General features: G+C 42.0%; 1 protein-coding gene across 1 annotated transcript in view; it reads left to right on the top strand.

Annotated features, from left to right (window-relative positions):
- The first annotated feature begins 6664 nt into the window (after positions 1–6664).
- The window catches only part of kcna4 (potassium voltage-gated channel, shaker-related subfamily, member 4), a 91801-nt gene continuing 74899 nt past the window's right edge, over positions 6665–23566 (top strand). Inside the window, exon 1 of the mRNA XM_029766929.1 lies at positions 6665–9978. Within this exon, the coding sequence (XP_029622789.1) occupies positions 6875–8830 (1956 nt within the window). The 5' untranslated portion in view covers positions 6665–6874 and the 3' untranslated portion in view covers positions 8831–9978. The remainder of the gene's footprint in view (positions 9979–23566) is intronic.

The raw sequence follows: 23566 nt of genomic DNA, 5'->3' as shown, positions 1-23566 counted from the left end.
CAAACATAACGATGGTCATTATGGCCAAACAGTTCTATTTTTGTTTCATCAGACCAGAGGACATTTCTCCAAAAAGTACGATTTTTGTCCCCATGTGCAGTTGCAAACCGTAGTGGGGCTTTTTCATGGCGGTTTTGGAGCAGTGGCTTCTTCCTTGCTGAGCGGCCTTTCAGGTTATGTCGATATAGGACTCGTTTTACTGTGAATATAGATACTTTTGTACCGGTTTCCTCCAGCATCTTCACAAGGTCCTTTGATGTTGTTCTGGGATTTATTTGCACTTTTCGCACCAAAGTACGTACATCTCTAGGAGACAGAAAGCGTCTCCTTCCTAAGCGGTATGACGGCTGCATGGTCCCATGGTGTTTATATTTGCGTACTATTGTTTGTACAGATGAACGTGGTACCTTCAGGTATTTGGAAATTGCTCCCAAGGATGAACCAGACTTGTGGAGGTCTACAATTTTTTTTCTGAGGTCTTGGCTGATTTCTTTTGTTTTTCTCATGAGTTTGAAGGTAGGCCTTGAAATACACCCACAGGTACACCTCCAATTGACTCAAATGATGTCAATTAGCCTATCAGAAGCTTCTAAAGCCATAACATCATTTTCTGGAATGTTCCAAGATGTTTAAAGGCACAGTCAATTTAGTGTATGTAAACTTCTGACCCACTGAAATTGTGACACAGGGAATTATAAGTGAAATAATCTGTCTGTAAACAATTGTTGGAAAAAATACTTGTGTCATGCACAAAGTAGATGTCCTAACCGACTTGCCAAAACTATAGTTTGTTAATTAACAAGAAATTTGTGGAGTGGTTGAAAAACAAGTTTTAATGACTCCAACCTAAGTGTATGTAAACTTCCGACTTCAACAGTATATTTTGATTTGCATAGCTTTGATATCTTCACTATTATTCTACAATGTATAAAATAGAAAAAATTAAGAAAAACCCTGGAATCAGTAGGTGTGTCCAAACTTTTGACTGGTACTGTATGTATATAGTGCATTCGGAAAGTATTTAGACCTCTTGACATTTTCCACATTTTGTTAAGTCACAGCCTTATTCTAAAATTTATTAAAACCTTTTTCTTCTCATCAAACAGGTTTTTTAGAAATGTTTGTGAATAAAATAAATAAATAAAATGAAATGAAATATCACATTAACATAAGTATTCAGACTCTTTACTCAGTACTTTGTTGAAGCACCTTTGGCAGTGATTACTGCATTGAGTCTTCTTGGGACTTTCTCCCATTCTTCTCTGCAGATTCTCTCAAGCTCCGTCAGCAAGTTCGATCGGGTTCAAGTCCGGGCTCTGGCTGGGCCACTCAAGGACATTAAGAGACTTGTCCCAAAGCCACTCCTGCGTTGTCTTGGCTGTGTGCTTAGGGTTGTTGTCCTGTTGGAAGGTGAACTTTCACCCCAGTCTGAAGTCCTGAGCACTCTGGAGCAGATTTTCATTAAGGATCTCTCTGTACTTTGCTCCGTTCATCTTTCCCTTGATCATGACTAGTCTCCCAGTCCCTCCCGCTGAAAAACATCCCCACAGCATGATGCTGCCACCACCATGCTTCACCGTAGGGATGTTGGCAGGTTTCCTCCAGACGTGAGGCTTGGTATTCATGGCCAAAGAGTTCAATCTTTGTTTCATAAGACCAGAGAATCTTGTTTGTCATGGTCTGAGTCCTTTAGGTGCCTTTTGGAAATCTCAATAAGTGCAGGAGTAAACATTTGCTTAAAAAGTCATATAAGTTGCATGGACTCATGCTGTGTGCAATTATAGTGTTTAACTCAGGGTTTCCAAAACTCGGTCCTTCGGGATCTCAAGGGGTGCAAGTTTTGGTTATTGCCCTAGCACTACACAGCTGATTCAAATACTCAACTAATCATCAAGCTTTGATCATTTGAATCAGCTGTGTAGTGTTAGGGCAAAAAACTAAACGTGCACCCCTTGGGGTCCCGGGGACTGAGTTTGGGAAATGCTGGTTTAACAGGATACCCTACAAATACAATTATGTATAAGGTCCTCAGTCGAGCAGTGAATTTTAAACAAATATTCTACCAAAGAGACCAGGGAAGTTTTCCAATGCCTCAAAAATAAGGGCTCCTATTGGTAGATGGGTAAAAAAAAAATCAAAAAGCAGACAGTGAATATCTCTTTGAGCATGGTGAAGCTATGAATTACACTTTGGATGGTGTATCAATACACCCAGCCACTACAAAGATACAAGCGTCCTTCCTAACTCAGTTGCCAGAGAGGAAGGAAACTGCTCAGGGATTTCATAATGAGGCCAATGGTGACTTTAAAACAGTTACAGAGTATAATGGCTGTGATAGGAGAAAACTAAGGATGGATCAACAACATTGTAGTTACTCCACAATACTAACCTAATTTATCGAGTGAAAAGAAGGAAGCCTGTACATAATACAAATATTCCAAAACAAGCATCCTGTTTTGAACAAGGCACTAAATTAATACTGCAAAAAAATGTGGCAAGGCAATTCAATTTTTGTCCTGAATACTACGTTTTATTTTGGGGGCAAATCCAATGCGACACATTACTGAGTATGACAGTTCATAATTTCAAGCATATTGGTGGCTGCATCTTGTTATGGGTATGTGTCACGCCCTGGCCATAGAGAGGGTTTTATTCTCTATTTTGGTTAGGCCAGGGTGTGACTAGGGTGGGCATTCTATGTTCCTTTTTCTATGTTCTTTATTTTCTATGTTTTGGCCGGGTATGGTTCTCAATCAGGGACAGCGGTCTATCGTTGCCTCTGATTGGGAACCATACTTAGGTAGCCCTTTTTCCCTCCTTGGGTTGTGGGAAGTTGACTTTGTTTAGGGCACATAGCCTTTAGCTTCACGGTTTGTTGGGTAGAGTTTATTGTTTTGTTCGGCGTCTTGTCTAATAAAGAGAATATGTACGCTCACCACGCTGCACCTTGGTCCTCTCCTTTCAACTGGCGTTACAGTATGCTTGTCATCGAGTTAAAAAATAAACGTAATGAAGCTAAGCACAGACAAAATGAAAACCTGGTTAACACTGCTTTCCACTAGACACTGGGATATTAATTCACCTTTCAGCAGGACAATAACCTAAAACACAAGGCCAAATTTACACTGCAGTTGCTTACCAAGAAGACAGTAAATGATCCTGAGTGGTCAAGTTACAGTTTTGACTTAAATATATTTGAAAATCTCTGGAAAGACCTGATAATGGTTGTCTTGCAATAATCAACAATCAACTTGAAAGAACTTGAAGATTTTAAAAAATAATTTTGGCCAAATGTTGGACAATCCAGGTGTGGAAAGCTCTTAGAGACTTACCCAGAAAGACTCACTGCTGTAATCGCTGCCAAAGGTGCTTCTGCAAAGTATTGACTCAGGGGTGTGAATACTTATGTAAATAAAATATGAATGTATTTCATTTTTAAAAATTCGTAAAAATGTCAAAAAATAAGTTCACTGTCATAAAGTATTCATACCCCTTGACTTTTTCCACATTTTGTTATGTTACAGCCTTATTCTGAAATTGATTCATTAGTTTTATCCCCCTCATCAATCTACTCACAATACCCCATAATGACAAAGGAAAAACAGGTTTTTAGACATTTTTCTTAATAAAACAAATAAATAAAATGAAATGTCACATTTACATAAGTATTCAGACCCTTTACTCAGTACTTTGTTGACGCATTTTTGCCAGTGATTACAGCATCGAGTCTACTTGGGTATGACGCTACAAGCTTGGCACACCTGTATTTGGGTAGTTTCTCCCAGTCCGGGCTCTGCCTAAGCCATTCAGAGACTTGTCCCGAAGCCATTCCTGCGTTGTCTTGGCTGTGTGCTTAGGGTCGTTGTCCTAAAGTGAACCTTCGGCCCAGTCTGAGGTCCTGGGTGCTCTGTAGCAGGTTTTCATCAAGGATCTCTCTGTACTTTGCTCCGTTCATCTTTGCCTTGATCCTGACTAGTCTCCTAATCCCTGCCACTGAAAAACATCCCCACAGCATGATGCTGCCACCACCATGCTACAACGTAGGGATGGTGCCAGGTTTCCTCCAGACATGACGTTTGTCATTCAGGCCTAATCATTCAATATTGGTTTCATCAGACCAGAGAATCTTATTTCTCATGGTCTGAGAGTCTTTAGGTGCCTTTTGGCAAACTCCAAGCGGGTTGTCATGTACCTTTTACTGAGGAGTGGCTTCTGTCTGGCCACTCTACCATAAAGGCCTGATTGGTGGAGTGCTGCAGAGATGGTTGACCTTCTTGAATGTTCTACCATATCCACAGAGGAACTCCAGAGCTCTGTCAGAGGGCCCATCGGGTTTTTGCTCACCTTCCTGACCAAGGCCCTTCTCCCCTGATTGCTCCGTTTGGCCGGGCGGCCAGCTCTAGGAAGAGTCTTGGTGGTTCCAAACTTCTTCCATTTAAGAATGATGGAGGCCACTGTGTTCTTGGGGACCTTCAATGCTGCAGACATTTTTTTGGTACCCTTCCCCAGATCTGTGCCTCGACACAATCCTGTCTCGGAACACTACAGACAATTCCTTCGACCTCATGGCTTGGTTTTTGCTCTGACATACACTGTCAACTGTGGGACCTTATATAGACAGATGTGTGCCTTTCCATGTTCAATCAATTGAATTTACCACAGGTGGACTCCAATGAAGTTGTAGAAACATCTCGAGGATGATCAATGGAAACAGGATGCACCTGAGCTCAATTTCGAGTCTCATATCAAAGGTTCTGAATACTTCTGTATATAAGGTATTTTATTTTTTTTATTTTTTATAAATTTGCAAACATTTCTAAAAACCTGTTTTCGCTTTGTCATTATGGGGTATTGTGTGTAGATTTCTGAGGATTTGTATTATTTAATCCATTTTAGAATAAGACTATAACGTAACAAAATGTGGAAAAAGTAAATGGGTCTGAATACTTTCCGAAGGCACTGTATATATATATATATAAATAATAACCATTAGAATATCAGTATACAGTTACCATAACATCAGGTTAACTTTGGCCTATATACTATTCTATTCGATAATGGAATTCTCTAAATGTAGGCATAAGTTAATTGCAAGTAGTCCATTAGGTCAATACTTTGAAGACAGGTCAAAATCTGCCTGTACTTCTATCTGAATCTGAATAGAGACACAGATTTGCTTTCCATTTTATATAATTTGTTATGCCTGTTTTATTAGTTGTTTGCTTTGCATTCGCTTTGAGATGTTATTAGGTGAGGTGCTCATCAGGTGCAGGATGCATGTGCCCCATGTGTCTTTCGATCTGGTTGCATAGTAGACGGTCAAATGATATCAATGGCATTTTGGAGGGTTACCTTTGATAGATGGCAACAGTTGCATTTGACCATCCCAGTGTTAGAAGTGGTGGTGGCTAAGGTGCGTAGTGACCCGCTCTATCCACTGGGGGATGATCGAGTTCTGCCTGCGCTGCGGCACATGCTCGACTTGGACGAGGCACAACTCCTCAATAACACGCACAATGGGAAATTGGGGAGGTAGAGGCAACGGACAGATGTGTGATGCGCTTACTTAACCGTGGGCGATTTCACATATCAACATAAACTTTAATTTGTCCTCTCTCCGACGCAGCTTCTTTGACCAGGCTGAGCTATTGATACTCGCTAGACCTGCGTTTTATATATTTTTTTTGTTGCTGTCAGCACCGTTGCAGCGGTGGATATTTTTTTCGGGAATGGGGGTGATACTCAATAGATAGATCCTGTTGAATTGAGACAAGGCAACGCCGAGACGCGTCCAAAAAGTGTAATCCCTCGAGTGCAATCGACCACAGATGTATAGGTGATATGTTCGCCGGTTGGATACGTCGAGGGATTTTAATATTCCCAAAACAAGATGCGAAATTGGGCAAACCAAGGAATTGCATCCTCACCTACAGCACATTGTGTAAGGTGCTGAGACGATTTCGCTCGGCCTTTATCAAATGTAAGTGGAATGTCTAAATGAACGAAGGTGGGGCATTTTTTTTTTTTAACAGAGTGAACACAATTTCGTGCGTAATTTAAAGAATGTTTACACAGGCTGCAGTTATCATGCGTTGTCTCCTGTTGCCATGTTAGTTGTTATTATTAGTATGATTAATTATTCATTCGTGTTATAAATATTGTCGTTATAATTACTGTTATTATTAGACTTGTGTTTTCTGCTCTTATTAAGTTGGTGATGCGTACGTCGGCTACAGTGCATGCATCGCCCAAACAGGGGCCATGCATTCGAATACATACATTTGTAGGTTGTCTAATCGAACTGCTGTTTCTCCCTTGCAGCTGCTGAAGACGTCAGCGGAATAAAGTCATTCAGAATCACTGAAGGTGTACAGCATAAAAGGGACGGTTTTCTCATCACCTAAAATGGCAACCAGGAGGGACCACGAAAAGGCAAAAATGCCGTATTTCTGCAAGTACTCACACTGGAGTTAAACACCTGAGGGACAAATTAGGTGGTTTTGTCAATATATTGTCCAATATCTGGTGATTGAATAGGCTATACATTTGAAAAGCCTAAAAGGCCTACCCATCCACAGCCTATATTCACTTGGCTGTAATAATGATGTCATAAAATAAGGAGTCCGTTTACAAAAATATATTCATGTGTTCTATGTCAAAGACAATGTGAACTATATTCCAAAAATGGACTTTTAATTACGCATTCTTAACTCACCTAAGACTCACTGAATAACAGGTGCCTGCTATCTGTCAAAGCAGCATCAACCAACCTGTGAGCCCTTTGCTACAATTTGCTCCTTTCCATTGTCCTACACGAGTCGTCGCTAAAGGGATTATATCATTCACCGGGAACTGAATCTACACCCTCCTCAAAATGGAGTTTGCCATGATAGGTGCAGATAATGGGTGCAAAACTCGACTGCCTTACGGGTATGCTCGCGCACGGGAAAGGGAGCACGAGAGGGAGAGACAGGTACAGCAGGCAACAGCCGCTGCGGAAGGTGCAGCAAGTGGAGAGGGAGGAGAGTCCTCTGGCCATCTCCTTAACAACCACCAGCAGCATCAGTCTCGCACCGCCTCCTCATCAAATGCCAACAACAGTAGCGGCAGTACCGCCTCGCGCCCCTCCTCCTCGCAACAGCCACAGCAGCACCACCATGAGTCCGAGCAGCAGGTTCTCCGAGAAAGAAAAAAGCAACGCGGCGTAGGACGTTGGAGAAGGAGTCGCCAGACTCTCGGTGGGGACTTGCGCCACTCGGAGTTGGCGCTACTTGGATCCGAGGAGGATATGATAGAGGAGGACGAGGCGGAAGGCGGAGAAGAGGAGGACAGGGGAAGCAAGAGTTCCAGTTTTCTCTGTAATATGGATGATGAAGATACTGTCTCGCTCACAGACAGACGTCCCCAATCAGGATACGCAAATGTTTACAGTGAGTATGGGTGCTGCGAAAGAGTTGTTATTAATGTGTCCGGACTTAAGTTTGAAACTCAACTTAAGACTCTCACACAGTTTCCTGACACTCTTTTGGGAGACCCGGACAAACGAATCAGGTACTTCGACCCTCTAAGGAACGAATATTTTTTTGACAGGAACCGACCAAGCTTCGACGCCATTCTTTATTATTACCAGTCAGGGGGGCGATTGAAGAGACCCCAAAATGTACCTTTTGACATCTTCTCCGAGGAGGTGAAATTCTATGAACTCGGAGAGGAGGCAATACTGAAGTTTCGGGAGGATGAGGGTTTTGTCAAAGAGGAAGAGAAACCCTTACCGGAGGACGAGTTCAAACGCCAAGTGTGGCTTCTTTTTGAATACCCAGAGAGCTCACAACCTGCGAGAGGGATTGCAGTCGTGTCCGTTTTAGTCATCGTTATATCAATAGTCATTTTCTGTATGGAAACGTTGCCAGAGTTCAGGGACGAAAAAGAATACCTTAAACCACGAGACAATTCGACAGAACCTCATGGACAGACCCCTTTTAACGACCCTTTTTTCATTGTGGAGACGGTATGCATTATTTGGTTTTCATTTGAGATTATAGTGCGCTTCTTTGCAAGTCCAAGTAAAACGGATTTCTTTAAAAACATTATGAACACTATAGACATTGTATCGATTTTGCCTTATTTCATCACGCTCGGCACAGATCTTGCCCAACAGCAAGGCAAAGGGGACCAGGCAATGAGTTTTGCAATCTTGAGAATAATCCGCCTTGTCAGAGTCTTTCGCATATTTAAACTCTCCAGGCACTCCAAAGGACTGCAGATCCTCGGACATACCCTCCGCGCCAGTATGAGGGAACTAGCGCTTCTGATTTTCTTCCTCGTCATCGGTGTCATTTTGTTCTCAAGTGCAGTGTACTTCGCCGAGGCAGACGAACCCGCGTCTCAATTCACGAGTATCCCCGACGCTTTTTGGTGGGCTGTCGTCACTATGACCACGGTCGGATATGGAGACATGAAACCAATTACTGTCGGTGGGAAGATAGTGGGCTCGCTCTGTGCCATAGCGGGTGTGTTAACCATAGCTCTCCCAGTGCCCGTCATTGTATCCAACTTCAATTACTTCTACCACAGGGAGACTGATAATGAAGCGGACCCGCCACCGGTTGTTGAAACCCCACCCGCCTGCCCCTATTTCCCCAACTTTCTAAAGAAATTCAAAGGGTCCCCCTCTGGCTCTTCGCTGGGTGATAAAGCGGAGTACATGGAGATGGAAGAGGGGGTAACGGAGTCGCTGTGTGGGGTGGATACAAGCCTGAGTAAAGGAAACGGGACAGACATTGGCAGGAAAAACAGTACAAGTTCAAAGTCACAACAGACTGACGTGTGATGACACAAAAAAAGAAGATGATTCTCGTGAAGAAAAGATATGCTGTCATATCGCACACACATAGGTGGTCAGACTCACACAAGTGCGCACTTGCGCGCATGCACACACACACTTTATATTTAGCTAGATCTTGGGAAGCTCTAACATGGGTGTTTTATTTTGCCATGTGGCTGCTTAGAGGAATATAGGCCCACGGAAAATAGACGCCCAAATCAAAAGCTTTACAACTATTATGACCAATGTAATCAGATGATATCAGATATCGGCTACCTATATGGGCCTCGTAAACCTACAAATGAAATCGAAAATATTTAAGGGACAAGCTAATGCATATGCACTTTATGAGTTTCATTTGTCGATAATGGAAGGGGAGATAAAGTTATTGTTTTGCTGTTATGCGATAAAGTCAACGTTTATAGTAGGCCTAGTTTGCACTATTGTAAAAGCTTGTTTGAGACGCTGACTTTCAAGAGAGATCGACTTGGAAGTTATATTGAGAGACAGAAACTGTAGGACATATGGCAACCTAGACACCCTTCGTCTGACATAATGAGTATTGAGATGTTTTTATTCTGAACAAGAATCACATGTTATTGCGTTTCGGTGTAGGTCTAACCCCTCTGTGTCCACAATAAAATAATCATTCAATATCGATCGGAAACATTGAAATAGCGAAATCATGTGTGAGATTCTTGAGTAAATGAGCATGATGCCTATTTTGGCAGCACACTGAGGTCAACAAGCGAGACGCTTGGCAAACAACATTCTTTGCAACGATTAGGACAAAATAAAGCCTTGTATTGACCGACCACCGAGGTGAAGCACAGGAATCACACTAGCTCCAGTGCAGACTGACATGAGAAATTGCTCCACACTGGCAGTCACGAGAGGTCCTGCACGGATATCTCGTGCGACTACAACTCCGTCCCTTTAAAACCACCTCAAACTAACGGACAATATCCCTTTACACGGACGTTGACTGAAACTTATTTTGGGGAAAAAAATGACTGTCATCATGGAAACTTTGGGTTTGTGAACTTAATCTCTTGTTCGCTGGACCTAGTGCACATTTCTCTAAAATGAGAAAGGAAGGTCTGTTGGTCATCCCAGAAAGCACCAAGATCTCCAGCAGGCGGTTGTTTTCCAAGGTATGTTCACCTTTTAAATACAATCACCATGTGATGTGGGTTTTTCTGTATATGAGCTTGACACACACACACACACATACACACGCTGATGTCACCGTACACATTATGTGACGCACTCTGGAACCTTTTGGAGACGTTCCAAATGAAGTGACGAAAGACTTAGTTGCTTGCTGCATGTTTTTGAATCAGGTCAGGTACTGTCATACTACACCCACATTTATAGAAAGATATACATACATTTCGAACTATATTCAATGACGCAACAATCCAAAAAGTAAGATATGCGCGTGGTTAAAGGGATAATTTGACGCGCTTTTTTCATTGACGGCAGTGATGCCATTAAATATGAATAGACTAGGCCAACTGTATCAAAACAAACGATAATGTGCTGCACAGGAATCTACTTGGTTGTACAGCCCCAATACACACACGCACAAAACACACAAACACACACTCTTGATGTTGACAGCATTGATACTTTTGGGGCCCTGACATTCTGCCTGATATAATAATAAAATATCTAAAACTGAGTTGTGCAAAGCAATATTTGTATATTCTCTGCACTCAAGAGCTCTGTGTCTTTATCCAGAAAACCTGTCATCGCCTGTCAGACAAATGCATTCACTGGTATTCACTGTTCTTTTGAAAGTACATCCAGACACACAAAGCGGCGGGGCTTAATGTGTTTTGTTACTGCATCAATACACTGTAATTAGTTATGTTAAAAAGTTGTTGCGTAGCAAATCCTCATCAAAAAGGTTACCCGGCATCTGCTTGCGGTGTCCCCAGCATGGCATCAATGCCTTCAATTTAAACTTGTTTTACTTGACACATGCAGTCATAATGGTTACCCTACCCGACTTATGACAACGAAATGGTAAGCCTGTGTCGGCTACGGATACTGCTTGCCATCAAGCTTGGTTAAAAAGAGGTTGGGGACGTCACATGGCAATGTTAAGTCAGATGTCATAAGTTGACATTGTTATGAGTGTGTTTGACCTCTGATGTCACGTGCAAGACAGTCTTTGCGGTGTCAATTGTTATCATACACTCACCTCATATGATGAGTAGGATAAATTAGTGTAAAATTTTCCGATTTGCATGGGGTTTCCTCATCTCCAGGATTCAATTCAAAGGATTCATTGTTCATATGGGTGACTGTTGCTATAGGCGACATTTGGTGACCCTGGCAAGTCAATTTGTGTACACTGAATTTGGTTTAGTGCATTTTCCCATTGAGGCTGTATTTACAACCAATCTGACTGAAGCTACATACTACATGTGTGGAACACTGTGAATCTACAGAGTGGGTCAGATCTGATCAAAAAGATAAAAACACTTCACTTAGCACAAAGTTATCTCTTCCTTTTATGTTTTATTCCATTGGGAGAATAATAGGTACAAACTTTGCTCTGATTCAAAAACATAGTAAATGTATGTTTCGGGCCTTCTCTAGTCAACAGTATAATACAATATAAACTCAGCAAAAAAAGAAACGTCCTCTCACCTCTCACTCAACTGCGTTTATTTTCAGCAAACTTAACATGTGTAAATATTTGTATGAACATAACAAGATTCAACAACTGAGACATAAACTGAACAAGTTCCACAGACATGTGACTAACAGAAAGTTCCAGGGCATTTCCGCCCCAGACCATGACGGACCCTCCACCTCCAAATCGATCCCGCTCCAGAGTACAGGCCTCGGTGTAACGCTCATTCCTTCAACGATAAACGCGAATCTGACCATCACCCCTGGTGAGACAAAACCGCGACTCGTCAGTGAAGAGCACTTTTTGCCAGACCTGTCTGGTCCAGCTATGGTGGGTTTGTGCCCATAGGCGACGTTGTTGCCGGTGGTGTCTGGTAAGGACAAGGCCTCAGTCCAGCCTCTCAGCCTATTGCAGACAGTCTGAGCACTGATGGAGGGATTGTGCGTTCCTGGTGTAACTCGGGCAGTTGTTGTTGCCATCCTGTACCTGTCCCGCAGGTGTGATGTTCGGATGTACTGATCCTGTGCAGGTGTTGTTACACGTGTTCTGCCACTGCGAGGATGATCAGCTGTCCGTCCTGTCTCCGTGTGCACTGTCTTAGGCGTCTCACAGTATGGACATTGCAATGTATTGCCCTGGCCACATCTGCAGTCCCCATGTCTCCTTGCAGCATGCCTAAGGCACGTTCACGCAGGTGAGCAGGGACCCTGGGCAGCTTTCTTTTGGTGTTTTTCAGAGTCAGTAGAAAGGCCTCTTTAGTGTCCTAAGTTTTCATAAATGTGACCTTAATTGCCTACCATCTGTAAGCTGTTAGTGTCTAGGTGCATGTTCATTAATTGTTTATGGTTCATTGAACAAGCATAGGAAACAGTGTTTAAACCCTTTACAATGAAGATCTGAGAAGTTATTTGGATTTTTACAAATGATCTTTGAAAGACAGGGTTGCTGAGTTCAATATATGCCATTTAGCAGATGCTTTTATCCAAAGCAATGTACAATGCCTTGCAAAAGTATTCAGACCCCTTGGATTTCATTGTGTTACAAAGTGGGATTAAAATGGATTTAATTAAAAAACATTTTTTACAATCTACACAAAATACTCTGGAATGTCAAAGTGGAAGAACAATTATAACTTTATTTAAGATGAATGAAAAATGTATAAATACAATATAGTCATTGCATAAGTAGTCAGCTCCCTGAGTCCATACTGTACATGTTAGAAACACCTTTGGTAGCAATTACAGCTGTGAGTCTTCTTGGATAAGTCTTTAAGAGTTTTACATACCTGAATTGTGCAATATTGGCCTATTATTCTTTTAAAAATTCTCCAAGCTCTGTCAAATTGTTGGGGATCATGGCTAGACAGCCATTTTCAAGTCTTTGCCATAGTATTTCAAGCAGGTTTAGTTCAAAATTGTAACTTGGCCACTTAGGAACATTCATTGTCTTCTTGGTAAGCAACTTCAGTTTAGATTTTGGTCTTGTGTTGCGGGTTGTTGTCCTGCTGAAAGGTGTCTGGTGTAAAGCAGACTGAAGCAGGTTTGCTGTAGGGTTTTGCCTGTGCTTAGCCCTGTCCCATTTATTTTTACTCCCCAGCATGTCAAGCATACCCATACCATGATGCAGCCACCACCATGCTTGAAAATAAGGAAACAGTTACTCAGTGATGTTGGATTTGTCCCAAACATAGGGCTTTTCATTTAACCTTCTTTTAACTAGGCAAGTCAGTTAAGAACAAATTCTTATTTACAATGACGGCCTACCCCGGCCAAACCCTAAAGACGCTGGGCCAGTTGTGCGCCGTCCTATGGGACTCCCAATCACGGCCGGTTGTGATACAGCCCAGGATCAAACCAGGGTCTGTAGTGACGCCTCTAGCACTGAGCTGCAGTGCCTTAGACCGCTGCGCCACTCAGGAGCCCAAGGTTTTCCTTTGCCTTTTGCAGTATTGTTTATGGCCTTGTTGCAAAGAAGATATATGTTTTGGAATTTTTATTTGGTATTTTTGTGTTCTTCTTTTCACTCTGTTGATCCATCCTCAGTTTTCTCCCATCACAGCCATTGAACTCTGTAGCTGTTATAACATCACAAATGGCCCCATGATAACATCCCTGAGAAGTTATTTCACACAGAGTGAGTCCATGTAACTTTTTATATGATTTGTTAAGCCACATTTTACTCCTGAACTAATTCAGGCTTGCCTAAACAAAGGGGCTGAATACTTATGCAACAACTATTTTTATGTTTTTAAGAATCAAATGTATTTATTTTTTGCATTTTTCTTCCACTTTGACATTACAGAGTATTTTGTGTGTATTGTTGACAAAACAATTACAACAAATCTATTTTAATCGCACTTTTTAACACAATAAAATGTGAAGAAATCCGAGGGGCATGAAATCTTTTATTTGTGCATACATTTTACGTACGGATGGTACCAGGAATCAAACCCACTATCCTGGTGTTGCAAGCATCATGCTCTACCAGTTGAGCTACAGCGAACTGTTTGGACATGTGCAGTATGTCTGGGCCTCCGTCTGACATATTTATAGACTATGCTATGTCGTATTGCATTGCAATTCCAAGTTACACAGATATTGCGTGCGCATGGAAACTGAAAGGCTAATCTGTATGGAAACAATTCTACTGTAGTTCTCGATTGCGGAAGAGATTGACTAATGTACACGTGGGAGCTTTAGGAGACCGACCTCTGTGTAAATGGAACTCCCCCCTCGAGGTTTTAATGTTGAAGTCACATAATATGCCTCCATTGAAAGATAGCAACCCAAGTCTTTGTTAACAACACGACATTTCCAATGAGCTGAATTAATCTGACAAGTGCGCACAGGAGTCGATTATGTTACCTCATTCTAGACGTGTAGATAATTGTGCTAGTTACACATACGCTTTAGTGTAGGGTTTCAGGGTTTCCTGACCCACGCGTATGGAGATAACGGTTGTCGCGTGAAGTCGCAGTGTAATGACAGTAGTTACACTCTTATTACAGACGAATGAAAAAGCATGATTCATGGTAAGGGGACGTAAAACGCTACCAAGTCTTTGTAGACTACGAGTCTTTGTCTTCATGATTATTTGTAGTCTTAGTGAGAGGAGCTTGGAAGTGAGTATATAGTCCACAGAATTGACTCAAGTTTGGAGTCACACACATAAGTGGGGCAGGAGGAAATTAAATCCCGGCACACCGCTGGACAGACAGGTAAGCACTTCCCAGAGATGTCACATGGAGTCTTACTCAGACTTGGTTGTCCCTAGGGGTGCAAGCGAAGGCCCTGCAGAGATGCAGCGGTAGTGTATTAACAAGCTGGGGATTTAATGCGACGCAACAGCTGCTCAACCGTGAAACTTTTTCTTCCTGGCGACGCGGGCTGGTGACTGGAAGGCTCGCGGCCTGCTGGTAAACTTTAAGGGCTCCAGATGTGTCATCAGCTGTGGGAGTCTTGAACGGAGCGTTGAGATAGGTCAGGAATGAGTAAGCGGAGTTTCGCTGGTTGTCGTTAACACCTAACGAGCAACATCATGTGAGCTGTACAGTGTAAACTATTCATGTGATGTTCAGATGCAAGGTTGAACAATCTGGTAAAGTAACAAGGCAAAAAGGTAAAGTAGATGGAGTTTTGAATAGTAGTTGATATACTGAAGGCCTATAGATAATGCAACAAGGTTATTTGTGTAATCCAACCACAAAATGACAAAATATGTGAAGAATGTAAACCACTTAATTGATTTGTTTTTCCATGATTCGATCCGAAGTAAAATCATGGTTTACAAGTTGATTAAAAGCACACATTGTGCATTGGATACCATATGTAATGAAATGTAATGAGCAACATGATCATGTTCCTAGTCAGGGATATATGTAATCAAGCACACAAATTTTTTCACTCATGACTAATCAAGGCCACCCCCAATGGACGTTGAAACAATCAATCCTGGATGAGCCGTGATACATGATCAGAGCCTCCCAAAATCAAAGCAGTGGCATCTTTAGTCCAGGTGGAGCCAAAATGGCTGCCATAAATGAAGACCCCGTAGACCTATTCTCCCGCTCCCTCTCTGTGCTCTCCTGCTTTGGGGTGACTGGAAGCTTTTATGTGGAGTGATTAATGCTAGCTCTCCATGGCCCTGGGTGTATCGGTGCATGTGTGCGTGCGTGTGTGAGTGCATGCGAGTGTGCTGGACACAAGGAGCCAGCCTACAGGGGCCTCCACTCACTGTTGATGACTCAGAAGGCAGCCCGGAGGACTACAAAGACCAAGATCCCCCGCATAAAGTGCATGGGAGTTGCTGTTCAGTAAAAAATGATGAACATTCTGATAAATGAAAGAGTACCCTTATTTTTATAGTGCTTGACATGCCACGTGGTTTTGTTCAAATATATTGTTAGGTCAAGGGAAGCAAGCAGAATCATATTTTCTCAACGTGAAATGATTCAAACCAGGTAACACTTTACATCATCAAGGTGTGCTTTGTAAAGGGTTTGTAAGTGGTTTATAGACTATGTATTTTACGTTTATAGCTGGTTTATAATAAATAGCTATACTCATTCATTGAAATTGTGATTGACAAATTGTGAGACCAATATTAGTTATAACTGCTTATTATCTATATCTATAGATGAATCATGAACAGTCCACAAGCTATTTATAATCCCTTTATAAACCCTTTATAAAGTAGGCTTAAATGTAGTGTTACCCAAAATCAATTGGCCGTTTTAAAGAAAAAGTTGAAACTCATGGTTGTAATTGGTCTAGTACAGAGTCAAAGGGAGCTGTTTTTAAAGCGACCGAGGTACATATTTACAGAAATACTGCTGAGGGGTGGAGAATGCGGTTGTTTACTTTATATTGCTGACGTCATAACATCCATAATTGAATGATTTATTCCCTTCTTGAGTCTCTCACGGCTTCGTTTGATAACATAGACATGTCGTTACCCCAACCATAAATGTTTGGGATATATTTTCCTAAGGAGCCATTGTGGAATCTTTGCTTTACTATTATCCTAGTCTTTGATTTTATAAAAGCTAATGTTACAAAAATGTACCGGGAAGCCCTTGAATGGTCAAATATCATTGGTTTTTGGATTCCTCACAGAGGTTTTGATGGAGACTTGCAGATTTGCCCACTGGCAAAAACATCCTACTTCTCTTTAAAAGTAACAGTCAGTGCTCAAGGGCTTTGTATGTCTTTTAATTTTATTTGGACCAGATCCACAGAATTATTTTGGGAAGGCTTTCACTTTTTTTTGGTGGATTAAGCAGGAAACAACAAAGTTCTCTTTTAGGATTTTGTTTTACTTCTCAAACAGTAAGTCCTTTCTCCCTCAAGCCAAGTCTTGGTTTTTATACAGTCATGGTTTTCTGCTCTTTCGTCAGCTGGCACGTTAAAACACTGCTCGGAAGTGATGGAAAATTCCCTCTCCGTTTTTATAAATAACAAATGGTTTATTTATTTTCTTCCGTAATCCTTTTTACCCATACTTGAGAAACAACTCTGCTGCACCTGCAGGTGGAAAGATAATGATTAAAGATGGATCTCTAGTGTAAATGATTATACAGCAACTACATTTATCGAGCGATGATGTGAGACAAAGTATCATTTGTTTCTTCTTTATTGTTGCTTTATAAAAGGGATCTTCGATCCTTAATTCCAGATAACGTAGCAGTTTTTTTATTGTATACTGGGTAGCTGGTTGTACTGTAGTTAGTTGAAGTGTATTGATGTTAATGGTTTTAGCAATACGTTCTAACCATTTGAGATCGATTAACTGATCACATAGCTAGTCTGCTGTACTTTTCACTGCATGTCAAGAAATACTGAAGATGCACAGAGTGCTCTTTGGGTTGGTTTCCTGGACACGGATTTTTAGTCCAGAACTAAGCATAATCTGTGTTCGGGAAACTGCCCCTCTATGTCCTACGTAGAATTAGGCCTACTCTTTCAATGTTCCAAAAGTGACAAAACAACTGCATTTAACAACATTACTGAGCTGTAAAGAAATGATAAAATGTGCAATATCCTGAACAAAGTGGCTTAAGTGCTGTTCATTAACAATTTTCCCACTCTAGGCCACCAAAGGATTCTCCATTCTCCACATTATCCACTTAAAAACTGTCAAATTTCCTCGCCGCAGCCTATTACGCTTAGTCTACTAAACAACAATCATTTGTTGTTTACTGCTATTGTTCAATCACTGCTATTGTTTAGGAGATTAAAAATAGTATTGCCAAATACCTTCGTTGTACGGCACATCTGCAAGGCGGTGATATTGGCAGCCTTGTGAGAGAAAATAGAAATATTCTAGCATCTGCCTTATCATTAGTAATCTCACTGTTTGCCTTGGTGAGTTTCCGGTGAGTTAATTGGGGTTTTGTGCCCTCCCTTGAGTGCCGGATCAAAAACAGCACGTTTGAGGCTATAAATAGCTGATAGCATTTCCTGCTGTACTGGGGAGAGATTTTGTATTTTGAAAATAACCTGTATTGATGCCATTTGTTGTTGTATTGCCTATTTTTATTCTGTATAGACACACCAAGAGGTGTCATGACAGAGAACAGAGAGAACCTTGTGGCACGAGATGACCTTTGTCTTAATTTAAGTTCAAAAGAGGAGGATAAAGATCTGTAATACATTGTAAGAGCTCCTATTCAATTCAACGAGAGTCCTGCTTTTCTCTCAGTACATATGCCAACAAAATGACATTTTCATACTTTCATCAACAAGTATTACGTCATTTCCAAATTTCTTATTGAAATAATTGGGAATATTAACATCTGGAAGGTTTAACTGTATACCAGGCTCTCCGGTGTAGCTTTGGAACCCAGATTGGGAAATCAGAGTTGATCAATCAGTTAAGGCTTATGCTTTTCCATTGTTGCTTTCCCAGGCATAAAAGTTAAAAAACACTTTTCCCAAGGGTGCCAGGGGCCACGATAAGCTGCAGATGAGAATGTTTGTGGTAAATGAAAGCATTGTCATAGCAACCGTGACTGAAATGTTTTGATGCATAGTGTGGAGTGATTAATGCTAGTAAAGTGTGTGTGTGCGTGTGTGTGTTTGTGTGTGTACGCTCATCTGTATATGTGTATTTTTAAGTGTTTGAGAGTCTGTTTTTCCAACTCTCACCCTCTGTTTGGAAAATATGTGTCTGGGTAGTACACAGTGCAGTTTTCCCCTAAACAAACCGCTGGCAGACTACAACGCTTAAAATACGAGAGATTTATTTTGCGACTCCATCTGGCATTTACAGCACCTGTGGGTTTGAGTCTGAAATCCAACTGCAAGTCAGCAATAGAGGGGGAAACTCGTCGGATCACCTTTCTGGTCCATTTTGATGTGCTACATGCTGTGCCCTTAAGTGGTTTCTGTCCTCTGACTGGGGAGCGTGGTTTAACTCTCAGTGCGGGGTTGCATTATTCATCACACTTTCCCAGTTGCAACGCCACGTGTTAAAATGTGGCACTTTGCTATCATTTCAATGTGGCGCAACAACATTCCGCACAGTTATGGACGCAAAGGAAGTGTGCGTTTGTTCTTGTTTGGGTGTGTACCTGCGTTTCTTTGTGTTTGTTTTTGCTTTTGCCCATGTATCCCCCACAACATTTGTGAATTGGAAGGTTAGAGTAACGGTGTAGTAACAGTGGAATAATAACCGTATTCCCTAGGCCTAGGGATACAGTATATCGATGTAGTGTGTTTTGCACTCTGGCTGATGGAACTATCCTATTCTAACTATCCCAAAGCTCCTGAACATGGCACTGTCAACACCTATTGACCTCCTCCTTGCACATGGCTGTCTGTATTTTTGAGCTCCTAATTGGGATATCACGAATACTATCATCACCCACATTGACATTTGTATTGGTTTTCAAAATGTCTTCGTTCACTCCTTTATCGACTTTCCTTACCGCCCATCAATCAAGTAATGCTGCTCAGATTGGTTCCTTGGAAATAGGATAGCCACCGGAGACCTGTGGTTCTGACAAACAGGATCACTTCTGGGAAGTTCTAGAGTAAAACAGCAAAAGCATTTGGTTGTTACAAAGGGCTACTGTTGAGGGAAGGGTACTTATTCCGCAACGGATTCATTTGACATTTTAGTCCTTTAGCAGATGCTCTAAGCGACTTACAGTTGGTGCATCCATCTTCAGATAGTTAGGTGAGACCACATCGTTCACACAGAAAATTCAAGAACGTTCCTGTGTGAACGGTCATCGTGTAATCAATCACACTGGCTAGTCCATTTGCATTTAACCCAAACTGGCTAACCAATGGAAAAAGACAAGAAAGAGAGCAAACCAACTGTTTGTGTTTTTCTCAGCTGTTCGCATTCTCAGCACCCCCTTTCCCCCCCCCCCCCCCCCCCCCCAACACACACATCCACCTTCTCCCTCTCATTAATGAAGTCCAAATGTTTCAGTCAGTTCCAGAAGCCTGGGCAGCGTTCCCTGGCTTTCTGGATTCCTGGCCCAAGATAATTATGTGATGCGATTTTTCACTCTTCGTGCCAAATGGAGTGTGCAAAGCACTTTTCATTTGCATTTGACTTTATTTACGTGTGTCATGTCTTATGAGTTTCTTGCTTGACCCAAACTATTTACTTAATGCGTGTAGGTGGGTCATCCATCCATTTCTTGAAGAGACATCCATGCTTTATTTACTGTAAGTTATGCTTAATGTACAGTGTGACCAACTGGAATCACTAACAGAAATGGTTGTTAATTGCATTGGCCTTCTGTGGTAGGCGATTGTGGGAAGGAAAGAGGACTAAGTTGTTCTCAGGTGTTATGGTAAGATTAGGCAAAGGAGCTTCAGCAGTGCCGTGCGGTCAGGAAAGGCACTTGTGGCCAATGGCGTTAGAAAGAAAGCTGTGTCTAGTGACCACAGTGTAATAGGATCCAAAAGGCAGTCCGAGTTGTGGTAATGAAGAGGAATGGAAAAGCAATAACGATCATGCCACTCGTGTGAGCCAAGATTCAGCCTTGCGACTTCAGTAAGGTCATGGCATAATTGGTTACCTAACACTCATGTAAAATACCTGGCCACGGCCATCCATCCCACTTCTGACACCAGTGTAGCATATTTGGGCGGTTTGCTACCTAACTGTAACTGGGATAAAACCAGGAACCTACTGCACGCTAACTCAATACTTTGCTGACACACACATATACACACACACATAAACAACGGCATTCGCGGACAGATCATTTGCATGAGCCGCAATCCATTAGAAACAAATGGCTTTATCATTCTCATATGGATGAAGGTCATTGACAGTATGAATTCCTTCGGAGAGGAGGGATGGGAGACTGGGTAGAGATGACAGCTGATATCATTTTTGTTTCAGATGTATCTGTGTGATTTATTATGTAGGAAGTGAGGCTATAAATCAACCGCTCTGGCATTTCTCCTCTGCTAGGGAGTCACAGACACGTTACCGTTCCTGCTTTTAGATGTAGGGGCTTGAAAATCAGACATGCTAGCTGGACTTTCCCATTTCGGCTGTGGTTTCACACGATGCAGGGTTGTCCTGCTAGTGCATCCTCTATCCTCACATTTTGATGTTTTGTTTCTAGTTTTTAGGGAGGTGTTTTAACCCCAACTGAGCAAATTAGTGTAAACTTTGTACTTGGTTGTCAACACTTTATAAATATGGCCCTTTTTAGTAGTATATCCTTCCTAAGCTTACAAGTTAGACATGCAAAGTAATTCTACTGTTTCTACTGTTTGCCCTTGTGAGTTGGTGCACAAATAATGATTAGTTATTCATGGTTGAACCTCTCGCTCTGTGGCAGTAATGATGCCCTGATCCTTTAAAAAGTTGTCTGTGGACTTGTACAATGTGGCAAAATCACGGTAGAATTGCACATGTATAGGTGTCATTATTTGCGATTATTTCAATATATTTGCTATGGACTTCTATTATACCAGCGATGATCTCCCTAAGTCCCATAAACACGGTGCATTTTGGAGGCGTTTCTCACTGCCTAGCAACCTATCACAACCGCAGCCAGGCTTGCTTTCCACTTGTAAGCCAGTAGAATAGGGTCTAAACATAGGTGCTTCAACCTCACAGCAATGTCCCAAGAAAAAAAAGCTTTGGTGGGACTGAAGTGATTTGAGTTGCAGGGAATCCACTCGTAAACACCGTATTTCGTAGATCTGTTCTTGCCAGTCCTGCCATCCGTGTGCACAGAGCTCGTTTAGAGGGGACGAGGGCGTCTTTGCATTAATGATGTTTTCTGACCGCCGCCACCCCGCCAGCGCCATGCCTTTAATTTGCTGTGATGTTCTGTCATGGTGTAAAATGACTCACAGTGCATTGCACATGTGCTTTCTGAGTGGAGCCCCCCCCCCCCTTTGTCGCTATGAATCAACTTGAGGCGCGCAACCGTCACATACGCCACGCTTGCTTGCATGGGCTGCCTTGGCCAGCACAGCTGACCAGCACAGCCAATGAGAAAAAGAAACAACAGCGTCTGTGTGGGCACTCAACCGTGCCAGCAAAAAGTACATTGCTGATAAATCTGCATAGATGAACCGTAGCAAAACGACGTATGAATACTTTCAGTTGACAATTGGTGGCTGTGGGCTTAAAACGAGCTTGAGAATGGTGAACCGAATGTTGATTATTTGTATGTGCGTGTGTGGCCTGCATATTTATAGTCTGCTTTGTGTGACTGTGAATGTCAGGACTGATCTGAGAGCAGTGCCTGCAGGGGAATGAGGCAAGAATCCCCCAGCCTTTGGATTAGTGTCAGTGTGCAGGAAGCGAAGGCTGCACTTCCCCCCCTGAGCTACGTGTGTCTGTTGGGTCTCTAAAGCTGTCTGTTTGAATTCTCTCCATACTACAGTACATAGCGTTCCATTATAGTCTCTCGATTGTCTTGAAGCCCTTCATGACAGCCAGTATCCTCTCCATTAGTTCAGGTTTTCAATCCTCTCCATATCGGTCTGTAGCCACTTGAAATGCATGCCATTTGAACATCAATAGAGATCTAATTCAAAGAATCTGAGTGCGGCTGTAGAGAATTATAATTATTCCATTTTTTTAGGACGTAGATCAGCTTTAATATTGCAGATAAATTGTAGCTTCCATCAATGTACGAGTCTGCATCATTTCCAATCCCTCATATATGTATTTTACCAGTCAAAAGTTTGGACACACGTACTCATTCAAGGGTTTTCTTTATTTTTACTATTTTCGACATTGTAGAATAATAGTGAAGACATCAAAACTATGAAATAGCACATTTGGAATCATATAGTAACCAAAAAAGTGTTAAACAAATTAAAATATATTTGATACTTGAGATTCTTCAAAGTAGCCACCCTTTGCCTTGATGACAGCTTTGCACACTCTTGGCATTCTCTCAACCAGCTTCACCTGGGATGCATTTCCAACAGTCTTGAAGGAGTTCCCACATATGCTGAGCACTTTGTTGGCTGCTTTTCCTTCACTCTGCGGTCCAACTCATCCCAAACCATCTCAATTGGGTTGAGGTCAGGTGATTGTGGAGGCCAGGTCATCTGATGCAGCACTCCATCACTCTCCTTCTTGGTCAAATAGCCCTTACACAGCCTGGAGGTGTGTTGGGTCATTGTCCTGTTGAAAAACAAATGATAGTCCAACTAAGTGCAAATCAGATGGGATGGCGTATCGCTGAAGAACACTTTGGTAGCCATGCTGGTTAAGTGTGGCTTGAATTCTAAATAAATCACTGACAGTGTCACCAGCAAAGCACACCCACACCATCACGCCTCCTCCTCCATGCTTGGCGGTGGGAACCACACATGCGGAGGTCATCCGTTCACCTACTCTGCGTTTCTTGGCCCAAACAAGTCTCTTCTTATTATTGGTGTCCTTTAGTAGTGGTTTCTTTGCAGAAAATCGATCATGAAGCCCTGATATACGCAGTCTCATCTGAACAGTTGATGTTGAGATGGGTCTGTTACTTGAACTCTGTGAAGCATTTATTTGGGCTGCAATTTCTGAGGCTGGTAACTCTAATGAACGTATCCTCTGCAGCAGAGGTAACTCTGGGTCTTCCTTTCCTGTGGGGGTCCTCATGGGAG

The sequence above is a fragment of the Salmo trutta genome, chromosome 12 (genome assembly GCF_901001165.1).
Source record: "Salmo trutta chromosome 12, fSalTru1.1, whole genome shotgun sequence".
Lineage (NCBI taxonomy): Eukaryota > Metazoa > Chordata > Actinopteri > Salmoniformes > Salmonidae > Salmo > Salmo trutta.
The sequence above is the reverse complement of the archived record's forward strand: the minus strand, read 5'-3'. Positions and strand labels throughout refer to the sequence as shown.